The sequence below is a fragment of the Meriones unguiculatus genome, chromosome 16, assembly GCF_030254825.1.
Source record: "Meriones unguiculatus strain TT.TT164.6M chromosome 16, Bangor_MerUng_6.1, whole genome shotgun sequence".
Taxonomy (NCBI): Eukaryota; Metazoa; Chordata; class Mammalia; order Rodentia; family Muridae; genus Meriones; species Meriones unguiculatus.
This window is the reverse complement of record NC_083363.1, coordinates 14836631-14849461: the sequence shown is the minus strand read 5'-3', so window position 1 is coordinate 14849461 and position 12831 is coordinate 14836631. Positions and strand designations below refer to the sequence as shown.

The window sequence follows — 12831 nt, the reverse complement described above, 5'->3', positions numbered from 1 at the left end:
AAGTCAGTCTTCCACATTTACTGAATTTAAAAAGGCACGGGAGCCAGGTGTGGTGACACAGTCTTTAATCCCACCACTTGGGAGGGAGAGGCAGGCTAATCTGTGTGAGTTCAAGGCCAGAATGGTCTACAGAGTTCCAGGGCTACAGAGACTCTGTCTCTAGGAAAAAAGGCATGGAAAGCAGATTAACATATGAACAGAAAGCTTCTTTTATAAACAAGGAACATGAAACTGAACCAAGTATCATGAAAAGGCCTCAGTCCAGGCCTCTCTTCCTTTTCCATTCCCTTCCCAGCTGCAGGTTCTTGCACATGCTCCAATGTGCCTGGGAAGGTGCGAGCTAAGCGGTTACATGGCTGGAGCTTGGGGGCCTCTGGCACCACCATGCATCACAGTAGTGCCTGCTGCCCCGCGAGTGGCTCTGAAGCACATGGTCAATGCTCAGTCGCCATTCCCTCCATTCTGAAGATGGCAGAGACCACAGGAACGCAGGGCTTGAGTCTCTCCTGCAATCGCACTTGGGAAGGATTAATGAAATGGCAGCGGCTCACCTCGGCCTCTTTCTACCACCTCCAAACTACTCTGGCTTCAAACCCATGCTATCTACTTCCCCAAGGAAATAATAAGGCCTGAGTTCCAGTCCACTGGGTAAATTCATGTTGCATTCAACTTCAAAATTCTGATTATTACTTATCTCTTTGGGGGAAAGCTGCAGGGATAGGAATGGAACCCAAAGGCCCTGCACGTTCTAGGTGAGCTCGCTACCAGAGCTTGATCCCCAGCTCGAATACCCAACTTTTTACATCAATAAATCCTACATCTCTCCTCCATGATCTTCTGTTCCCATCTCAGCAAGTTCAGGGATTGCAAAGTTACTTTTCCAGGAACAAAACAAGTGCACCGGAGGCTCATGGCACTCTAACACACTCTCTCTAACTGTCCCCAATACAGATGTGAGTGTGAACCTGTGTTAGTCGTGTCTCTGAGATCTGCCTGTGGTGTACAGTCTGAAGCCACTTGTTCTCTAAAACAAGACAGATATTCAAGCGTCTGCTCCAGCTTGGAGAGGGTTTGTGGGATGCACCAGCTCTAAGGGGGGCAGTAGCAAAGATGAGGAGGGCTTCACCCCCTGCAATGTGGCCTTCTGCATTATACTACTCCATACTCAGGGACAGTTAGGCTGTCAGTGACCCAGCGTTGGCCATAAGACAGGGTGACAATATATCAAGGACAGATAAAAAAAACTAGCCCTGCACACTCAGTAGCCACGATGTACCATGCTACAAACCAGGCGGCAAACTGCCGGCAAGGGGCAACCCGTATCTGCTGGGCCACACAGCTCCACACAACAAACCCGAGAAAACAAACAAATTCCAGTCACGAACACTGAAGACCACATTAATTTTCAGTCACACTTTCCTTTTAAAAACAAATACATTTCTTAATGAATAGTCTCTGAGAGCAGTTAGGGGCTGGGCTTGGCCTGTTCAACAAAACAAAGCTGGCTCTGCCCACACAGGCCTTCAGCTATCACAGATAATCTTCCCAATTTCTGACTTCGGAGATTTATTTTTCACATTTCTCATTTAAAAAATTATGCCACACAAGCTTCATTATCCTCTTATATGAAAAATTTATTAAAAAAAAAAACTCTACTTAAAAAAAAATTTATTAACCAAGAAGTTCATCTTAAAATACATAATTCAGAAACACGTTTGGAAAATTAGTTTTTATTCTATGCAATGAAAACAATATGCATAGACTTGGTACATAATTTCTTAGTTTTTAGTTTAGGAAAAAGAAAAAGATAAGATTTGTAAATATCTTTGTTCCTATTTAAAAAATGCTATCATGACATCAACAATCACTTATATATACACAAACATCAAATCTATACATGATTTACGCCTAGAAATCACTTCATCTATTGAGACTAGAATCTTCTTTGAAAATGCAGTTACTTCATAGCTCTGTCACACCTGTGAAAGCAGCTCTGACCCTAGGACACAAGGGGGCACACTCACATGTAATGTGTTATCAGTGTGAAAATTTCAGAGAACCACAGGCAACTGTCACCAGTGTAAGTCACTTCACAGTCTTATCTACCTCCATCACACGCAGTGAGTCACCACTACATTTAGATGCAGGGACAGTCTCAACTCCGGTCTTTACACAAAAGGCAGAGTGCGGCATGATCTTCCTCTGTCAGGGCTTGAAATACAGAAATGTGCTCAACAGGCTGAAGTCCATGGGATACAAAATAAGGAGCTGACTATCAAATGTTAACCACCTTTATCCTTGCTAATTTGACAACTTAAGGTGTTGAGGCCTAGTCAGTTTCTTATGCCTAATCACGAAGACAACCACATCTTCTCTCTTAATTCTCCGTGTTATTTCCTGTTCGTTTCACACTTTGACGGATGAGATCACTTCGTCCAACTTCAGCCATTTGGTCTTCCCAAGACTTTATTTCATTATTATAACGAATTTTATCATCTTTAGCAAGCTGAAAATATGACTGAGAAGAGTGTTAAATATTTCACTTAGAGAAGAGTAATTAATCTCTGGAATGCTTCCATGTACACAGAAATTACACCACTATTCCATGCAGCAAAGGGAAATACAGAAATAGTTTTTAAATAAAATGTTAAATGAGGAAAAAGTTAAGAGACAAAGTGTTTGGGAAAGTGCTTTCCAAGGTTTGGTGAGTTGTTACAGTTTCAGTACTTGGTGGGAGAGAAGAGGGAGGGGTAGATGGGACAAGCCATATTTTAAATGCCAGTTTATTTACTGACAAACACTACTGCAAGAAAAGCCAAGCTGGCCTTAACAAGGCAGGCTTCTGAGTACTACCATCACTGGTGCTGTTGGGCTGTTGCTACATGAGCCAAGCCTTGCCCTTACACACTCTCAGTCACTTCCAAGAGACATGTAAAGCCAGAGACTGTGCTACTTACCTCCTTTTCTTCATCAGACATATTTTTCCAAGTCTGATTTATACTCTTCATTTTTGCCTATAAGACAACAGATAGTTAGGATGTACACACCTAAGAAGACAGCAAAGAACATTCCTCATTCACTCCAACAAAGAATCCAGCTACCATTCACAAGCAACGTCACCTAACACTTGTTTCTACAGAGCTATTATATTTGCAAAATGAAAAGGAGTATCTCTTTTGATTAAAGAGGCTTTCCTTCAGGAATAATCTCCACTTTGTCACCAAGTAACTTCATAGGCTGCTTTCTCTTCTCTATAGTTGTTTTATTCTGAACTTGGGCCTAGGTGTTTAGGTGTCCTCACAAGAAGAAAGCAAATGGTCCTTAATTCTACTCAGCTGATCAGCAGGCCTGAGTGGCATTCTGGGAAAGAGGCCACTTTACACCCCTCAGGCTTTGTTTATATAAAGTAATGGGGGACAGAACACAGTTTAATTTTTCACATTCCTCCAAACTCCACTGAACAAAAAGTTTAAGGTACAAATGCATGTGGACAAAAAAAAAAAAAAAAAAAAAAATCACAAAAGGGGCACACCAACAGAAACTGTGGACCATGACAGGCCTGAGCGGTAGGTAAGTGGATTGACTGGCATTGGAGAAGAACCTACTACAGTGAGAACCTGAAAGCATTAAGATTTACAAGGCAAAACACAGTTTCCCAGGGGCAGCATCAGGTGGGTGACACAGAGGGAAAAATGAAAAAAAGCTTAAATGTCCACCATGGCAGATTCCAGGGAGTAAAACAGTCACAGTGAAGAGCAGACACACTTGAGGGTAATGGCACCTTGCAAAAAGGCAAGAAAAATATGTGAAAACATACAGTATTTTAAAAACAGGGATGGGGGATAAAGGAAGGTAGTTCAAACACAGAGGGAGAGGACAGATTCAAAGGTCCATACACAAATATAAACTACATAAAGCCTGAACAGAAAGCAACAAGCAAAGAAACCCAACCTGGTTTATCTAACAATGTCTAAAATTCCATGTAACTTTGTGTCTGTGCATCTATGTACACACTCACACACATGTGAAGGTCAGAAGACAACTTGCAAGAGCCAGTTCTCTCCTTCCAACATGCAGGTCTGAGGAATCAAACTCAGCTCAGGCTTAGCTACATATCCCTTTACCATCTGAGCCATCCCACCATCCCAGATTTCATTTTGTAAATCTGTGCACAGTTCTGGGGATGGCCTTGGATGGCCTCACATGCATGATCCTCCGGCCTTAACTACCCAAGTGATGGCTGTATTTCTCAAAAATCATAGTGGCCAGAAAAGCAGTGGTAATTTTAAAATGAAGAAGACGCATTATTTTCAATCTAGAGCTCTATGCCTAATCTAAAAATACAGGGGGAAAAAAGCAGTTTTTAGACATGTAAAACCTGAAGTACTAATTGCCCACATATTCTTAAGGAAAAGCTAGAATGAAAATAAATGCAAAGGCACATGGACACTGACACAGGAGAAGCTTGGCATGCTGGGATACGCTGGACAGATGACAGCTGCCAATCTGGAATAAATCACATGCTTTCAAACTGAACTAGCATCACACAACATATGTAGTGTGTGATCACTGACAAACTGGGATTAAAAAAAGATTATAAATGAAACTAGGTAATTTGAATAATTTTTCTTTTGTAAATATACCAGGGATTCAACTACTGACAACACCTCATGCAGGCACATGTATATCTGTATATGTATGTATCTGTGTGCATGTGGACATGCATGTCGATGTGTGCATGATGGGCATGTACATGTGCACATGTACACGTGTATGTGTGTGCCTGTGTGCATGAGCATCAGAAGGCTGGGGTGTTTGCAGTTCTCATGTGGCTCAGCCTGGTCTGGAATTCTCTATGACCTAAGCTGGCCTTGAAAATGTAATCCTCTTGCCTTGGTCGCTCAAGGACAAGAATCCACAAACATGAGACACCCACCCAACTTAGCCAATAAAGAACTATAATCAAGTTACATTTCTATTATTAAGGCCAGGGCCCAGTCACTCAAACTGCTGGGGAATTCTAGGACCACCTGCATGTACTGTCAGTTTCAACACTACTGTATTGAAGTTCTCACCAGCACAGAGCTTCCCATAGTTTTTAAGACAAAAATATAAACCTACCTAAACCAGAGTAAATCAGTGACTGAGGAAATTCTAATGATCACAAAGTAAGCCTTCATTTCTGTAACAGAGTCCCAACAAGAACTTCCGGCATGGCCACGGCTGTTAACACAGCACCAACCCTTTGTACTCTTGCTACTACAGCTTGTGAACAAGTGTACAGGATCAAGAATTCACACTGTGTTGGAGTGGGATAGATATTTCTTTCCTAGGATTTGAGGACTAGCAGTATGATTCTAGAAGATGCCAGAGTTTAAAAGGAGGAAGAAAGGAAGGAAGATTACTAAATTCTATCTACTTTTGCTAAGTGGAAATAAAGGAACAATGCTGGGTCCTAAAAAAACAGCCTGAAAAATAAGTTTCCTTGACTTATCCTAGACTCTAACTAAAAAAAAAAAAAACACCTTTTAATGGTTAGGAGTTGATAAAGCTGTTTCCATTAAAGGAAAATACTTTGAAGATGTGAACCCATTTACCTAAGCTAGTTATTTGGGAAAAAAATAGTTTGATTTTATTGACCATTAAAAAATATATTTTTGGTAAACTGAATAAAAGTTTAAAATCTCAAAGAAAAGTGATTAGGTAAGCAGTACAGCCTGAGAAGAGCCCTGTTATACACATATGGCAACAGGACTTGTGAATGAATGTTGGACCCAGTAACTCCAGCAGTGTGCCTGGAGAGCCTCAGCGCCCAGTGAGGGATCTGAACCCCTGTACTTCTTAACCACAGCACTTTATACAAGGAAAATACAGCTAGCACTGTTGCTCTTGAGGAGAGTTGGACAGACCTTGTGTCCACCACATTCTTGTGACCTTGTCCACATGCCCAGTCCCATGGCACAGGTCTACCAGTCCTGGTTAAAGGATAAGGCATGATAAAGAGACAAGTCACACCCAACCCAGAACAAAACGAGAGCCTTAATCTCATTCTTTCCAGAGATGCTGAGACTTAGGAGCTGCTAGAGTCAAAAATATCTAGAAGATTCTTAACTAACATCTCAACGTAAAAACGTATCTCGCTTAAATGTAAAGAGCTTATATTACACAGAGTTGGTGTCTGTGTGAACCATGGAAACAGAAGTGACTTAATCAGAAATATTTTGAAAGTTGTCCCAGTGCGTACCAACAAAATACGCACAGCAACGTATGGTAGCCACACACCCAACTGCATGTGATAAAAGAGCTTTTGTCTTTTCCAGGGCTGGGAATCACTGGTAATCCAAGGTGTTCTGCATACCCAGCTTGTTTTGCCAGTGATCTATATACTCAGCTCCAAGGATTTTTATCTAGAGACACATACAATAATCTTATGCTCACACACAATCCACTTCCATATTTTCTATTTTCCTTTGTCATGTTGACATGAGGCACACCTACAACTTCCTACATGACTTTAAGCTGAAGTACACACAAACCCAAGAACAACCTGCAGTTCTGCTTACCTGAACTGTTTTCTCTTTAGACTCTGGGAAGCTTTCAGCTACATAAATGTTGTATGCTGATCGAGGTCTTTTTGGTTTTCCAAGTACAGTTAATTCCTGAATAAAAAAAAAAAAAAAAAAAAAAAACTAAAGTGTCAGATACAGTCACCAGAAAGCCTAATGTTACCTAAAGAAACAGTGCCTGACAGAATCCCTGCAAACACTAAAATTTTGTTTTGTTTTCTTGAGATAGGGACTTGCTGGCTGCTACCTTGCAGCCATCCTTTTTCCTCTGCTTCCCAGTGCTGACACATAGCCTGTACCACTACACCCAGTCAATAGTGTGATTTGTAGATAAGGTATGTTTGTTACATCTTGGAAGTCAGAAACTTTTTCAAGCATAAAGTATTTTAAAAGTATAATACAATGAGGCATTTCTCCAAAGTTTTTTCCTTTATTATATTTTTATAGCTTTATATTTTTATAATATTTAATACCGTATTATTATATTTTTATAGCTTCCATGAACTCAATCAGCATTTACATATAAGACTTCTTAAAACATTCTCTTAGTCCCAGTTTCATCCTTGCAGGACATCATCATTATACTGGCCCAGTCAACACATGCCTCCACTGAACCAGATAAACACAGCTCTATTTAATAGTAACCTTATCTCATTCCTTCCTTGCATAGCTCACAACATTTAAAATTCAAAAGATATATTCAATTCTTACCCGGTGCCAAGAAGGAAACTGAAGAATAGGCACACAGTATCTTTGCAATTGGTTCCACATTCACTATGATAGATATACTTTCCTATATATTTTCTATATTTGGAGAGTAGCAGTATCTGAATTCATAAAGTCCTGGGGTAGGTGAGATGGCACAGCAGATAAAGGTGTGTACTGCACAACCCCAGTAGAGGTGAAAGGACATAATTAACCCCAAAAAGTTGTCATCTGACCTCCACACTGGTACCCTTCTCCCTATAACGTACATACACACATATATGAATAAAATTTTTAAAATGGGGGGGATCTGAAGGTGATAGAGATCAAGGGTATTAACTAAGGTCTTATCTAGATGGGTTTGATTATAAGGAACATTCCTTTGATAAAGAAAAATAAAGCTTGATTTTGAAACAGTGGCCTTGATGTGAAAGTAAAGCTAGAAACAAAAAATTTAACCAGCAGATGTTTTAATAGTTATTTATTTGAAAGAAAATAGAATTCTCCTTCAAGGAAACTTCTTACTTGAATAACTGGCATTTTCCTCTGATATGCTAATGAAGGAATTTAGTAGGTTCAGCAACCTTCAGACTCATGTTCCTTTACAGGCAATTCAAATAGGACTTACTCTAGAAGGCAGGCTCAGAGTAAAGACTCTTGCTGTTCATCCTTCTCTTGTTCAGGCCAGTCCTACTAACAAGTTGCAACCAGGCCTTCCCAGATGGACTGCATAAGGTATGATGTCCCTGCTTTGGCCTGTGGTGTCCAGCACCCGTGCTGCCTCAAATCTGCTGTCACTGACACAAGGGAAAACTACCCTAGATTCTTGGTGATGCTGAGTGTTTTTCACAGCAAACAGTATCAATGATACTCACCTTCTTCCTTAGTATCGCTTTCCTTTTCATACGTTTTTGCTTGAGATCTTTCTCCAACAGCTTCAACTGACTTGGTGATAGCTGTGCTTTAAACCTGGTCACAGCTTCTTTGTACTTTTCCCACTCTGCCTTAAAATCTGTTTCATATACCTGTAAATTAAAATCCCAAATAAAAATCAATGAACTGATGCTGGCAAGCACAACACATCACATTTGCTAGGGTAAAGACAGGTGAGCAGCCAGGTGAAAATGCACATGCTTGCTAACTGAGGTGCAAGGGCAGCAACTGGCCATCCTTCCTGACTATTGTCAACCACTCACCTGCAAGCTGCTCAACCCTATCAACATCACTCATGAAACAAAGGTATAGAATACGTGGACATGACTGCTGACGGGGAAAAACAGGACTAAGAAGATGGCTCAATTGGTAAAGTGCTTGCCACAGACAGTGTCTATAACTCCTCATGATGGGGAGCCTGGGAGGGCGGGGGGTGAGGGGGAGAGACCATGTCCAAAAGGAAAAGATGTGAGCTACTTAGTCAATGAAAAAATATCCATCCCCAGCTATAGAACTGGTCAGCAAAACTGAAGACATAAGTGCTTACCTCTTTTTCTTGTTCTGGTAGGTCCCTCCACACGGCTGCAATTTTTCTAACTAAGTCTATAAGTCTTATATCTACAAATTAGAACAGAATAAAAACAATGTCTCAAGTTTATTTCTTCCGGGCTAACTTCTATAAGCTTTTGTAAATAGCCTAGTGGCTCTAAAACCAAGCTAATTACGTATGTCTCTATACCCTATGAATACAATTTTATCAAGAAAAGCTAAAAATAAAAATAAAAATTTAAAACCTGTTATTTAAGCTTTAGGGAAAGTATGTTACAGACTACCAAAAACAGTAAACCCACTGCTAGTTCAAGCACTTGCATAACCAAATGCTTCAAGTTTCTGATTTCTATTTTTCAATCGAAATATTGTCATGTCTTTGAAGAATTATCATTAATAAAACCCAAATGAACCACAAACTAGTCTTGCTCATACAACAATATCTTGCATTTGAATTACAGAAACACCAGATATAAAACTGTTATAAAATTAATCTGTTATAAATTAATCCATTTCCTCTGTTGTCTTAACAGAGGATACAATTGCTTTATCAACCACATGTTAATACCAAGTCTTACATATTAGAAGACAGGGTATGGCTACAAACACATCTCATTCTCTCATCTACAATAGGAGTACCTTAATATAATTTCACAAGTAGGGAGGTACTGTAGGTAAAAGGGCTGTGAAAATCATAAGCAAAGACTAATTTACTAATTCAATGATTGTCATTATATACAAATAAAGGTCCTACAACCCTTTCTTAGGCTACCTGGAAATCTTTCCTACTTGCAATTTTTTTTTTCAGGAACTCAGATAATTTCCAGTTAAGTGAACAGCGATTTATAGACCATTATTATATTTTATAGAACACTTCCCAGTAAGTTATTTTACTGCTCCTTCACAAACAATGTCCTATTTCAGAATAGACCTCAACTTCTCTAGAGTGCTCTGCACTCTAGACGCTGTTTTAAAAATACTGTTCTTATTTATATTTAATGAACTTCTATTAGCTATAAAATATTATACAGAATACTAAAGAAAAATGACTGTTGCTTGATGCTCAGGCAATGCAAATCAAGATTGCATTAACAAAAAAAAAAACAAAAAACCAACAACAACAAACATTAGAGAAGAGCATAAGCCCCAAATTCCTTACCTGGGTATTGAGCTTTAAATCTGGGTAGCTGTTCCGTAGAAAACCGAAGGTATGAACTCATAGGTTTCTTTGGATAATTACCGATGTTGGATGAAAAACTTTTAGATATACAAACAAGGCTACACAGAGATAAAAAGAACCAAACGTCAGATTTGTAACATTCATACACAGACCTCAGATTCTAAACAGAACATCAGCCAAGGTGCTGAATATCCAACACCTTCACCTAAAATACTCCCAGCACTTGGAAGGCAGGGGCAGATGGATCTCTGTGAATTTGAAGTTAGCCTGGTTAACGAAATGAGTTCCGAACAGCCAGGGCTACACAGTGAAACAAGTAAATAAAATACTAATAACTTTTGACTGATTCCCTTTCCCCCTGCTGGGTTAAGAATTAAATGCAAGGCTGAAGCCTGCAAACAGGGCACCTTGGGTGACCGAGCCAAGGGGAAGAAGGGACTACAGGGCTGAAGCTTAAGTCTTGGCACCCTAGGTGACCTAGCCAAACAGAAGAGGGGGCTGCAGAGCTGACGCCTGCAAACAGGGCATCCTGGGTGACCTAGCCAAACCGAAGAAGCGCCTACAGGGCTGAAGCACAAGCCCTGGCTGCCTGGGCACAGTAGGGGCGAACGTTCCGCGCCACAGCGTCGGAACCAGTCTCCAAAGTGCAAGGAGAAAGGAGGGAGCCCCTCGGCACCGGTACAGGGCGACCGGAAGTGGCATCGGGTGCTAAAGGCGCGAGGACCCGAGCGGCCCGGACACTCGGGGGGCACGAGAGCACGTGGGTGATGGACGTGCAGCGCCCCTGGCCCGCGCGGCCTACCTGAGAGGCGAGCGCAAGTTGATCCCGCAGCCCGCGCACATCTCGGCTCCCGAGCGCCCGAGCGCCCTTAGTGAGCCCCACATTCCCCGGAGCAGCGCCATCGGTCGGGCCGACTATGCGATGGACCGGCGCCGCCCGTGAAGAGCCGTCGTCACACGCACCACGAGGCACTCCCCGCGTGGGAACTCCTGAGGTTTGTTATCATGCCCGCCACGCGCGGAGCACTGTGGGAAGCCTGGACTTCCGGTCTGCGGCAGGAGGCGGGGCGGACGGGAGGCGGGGGCGGGGTTGGAGCCTACGGCGGGGCGAGGACGGCTGTGTTGGAGCGGATGTTGCCGAGGCGGCGGCCGCGGGCCTCTCCGATGTGCGCCGGCCGGCCTGTCTGCTGTTGTAGGACTGCGGACTCGCCTGCCAGCTCAGCTTCCTGACGCCGGGGCTGCGGCTTGAGTCACAGAGCCTGGCCCCTGAGGTCAGAGGTCGGTGATAACTGCGGATCCCCGAGCCTCAAACTGCGTGAGAATCCCACCGTGTTTCCTCTGAGGCCACAGGAAAGCACAGCGGGCTACTGAGTGGGAGGAGTGGCGGTGAAGCTTACTGCCTTACATGCCATCTTTTCTTTCAAAGCTGATAGAAAGGGATGGGAATCTTAGGGTGACCCAGAGAGTAAAAGCGTTTGACCGCAAGTCTGGCACGCTGAGTTCAATCCCCAGGACCTACATGATTGAGAACACCCATTCATGCAAGTTGTCCTCCGATCTTGACTCACACACATAGACTACACACAAAAGTAAATGTGCCATAAAAAAATAAAGTGAACCCAGCTTGTTGGTGCAGGCTTGTAATCCCAGCATTTGGGAGGTGAAAGCAGTTATTCAAACTCATTCCCTCAGCAATTCAAGAGTAGCTGGGGGAATACATGAGACCCTGTCTTCAAAAACAAAGACCAAACAACTAGCCCTTATAATAATAACTAAGCAAAAAGATTCTTAACTGAGGAGGGAATGTCAGAGGCCCTAATACTCAGCTTCCCACTTTGCAAATGGTGTGGACCGGATGAGTTTGTCCAGCCACAGCCCTGAGATTGTGTGACAAGAACATCTTGAGATGGATTGATGTAGTATACAATTTGTGCCCTACAAATACTAGGGGTTTTGTTTTGTTTTGTTTTGTTTTTTTTGGTTTGGTTTTTATGCAATAGCATGGAAAAGATTAGGAGGATCTAAAGATGTCTTTTTTAAGATGTATTTATTTATTATGTATACAGTATTCTGCCTTCATGTATGCCTGCCTCACCAGAAGAGGGCACCAGATCTCATCTTAGATGGTTGTGAGCCATCATGTGGCTGCTGAGAAATGAACTCAGGACCTTTGGAAGAGCAGTATTGCCCTGAAGCTCTGAGCCATCTCTCCAGCCCTGATCAAAAGATATCTTAAGGGTTTCAAGCTGTTATAAATGTTACTTAAGGGCTGGGAGTGTAGCTCAGTTAGGGTGCCTGCCTGATGTACACAAATCCCTTGGCTTAGACCCTCAGCTTCCCATAAACCAGGCTTGGCATCATAAGCCTTTAGTCCCAGAACTTGGGAGGTTGAGGCAGGACGATCAGAAGTTCAAGATTATCCCTGGCTACAAAGTAAGTTTCAGGTCAGCTGGGCTACAGATCTTGTCTCAAAGTAAATTAAATTAATATATTTTTTTTTTCTTCTTGTGTATCCCTGGCTGTCCTGGAACTCACTCTGTGGACCAGGCTGTGCTGGAACTCACAAAGATCTGCCTGCCTCTGCCTTCCAAGTGCTGGGACTAAAGGTGTGTACCACCGTCACCCAGCTTAAATAAATAATTTAAAATAATTATCTCATGGGTTTGGTGATGGGTGCCTCTACTCCCAGCACTTGGGAGGCAAGAGGCAGGTGGCTCTTTGTGAACTGGAGCCTAGTCTGTATAGGAAGTTCCAGGCCAGACAGTGTTCACAGGTGAGATCCAGCCTCACAACAACCATCTCTTCTGTTGCATACTTTGTAATTGAGAATGGCAACTTCTTATTGATGTAACCCTGAGCTGACAGTCTGCTGCCTTTCTGCAGCTTGGGAATATTGGC

General features: G+C 42.2%; 1 protein-coding gene across 1 annotated transcript; it reads right to left on the bottom strand.

Moving 5' to 3' along the window:
• Positions 1 to 1714: 1714 nt before the first annotated feature.
• Tfam (transcription factor A, mitochondrial) lies at positions 1715 to 10973 on the bottom strand. The gene is made up of 7 exons (XM_021627383.2): positions 10736 to 10973; positions 9913 to 10031; positions 8752 to 8822; positions 8147 to 8296; positions 6564 to 6659; positions 2958 to 3014; positions 1715 to 2518 (listed from the first exon to the last, which is right to left on the bottom strand). Exons 1-7 carry the CDS (start codon positions 10834 to 10836, stop codon positions 2378 to 2380), a joined length of 735 nt encoding a protein of 244 aa, XP_021483058.1. The 5' UTR covers positions 10837 to 10973; the 3' UTR covers positions 1715 to 2377.
• Positions 10974 to 12831: the final 1858 nt, after the last annotated feature.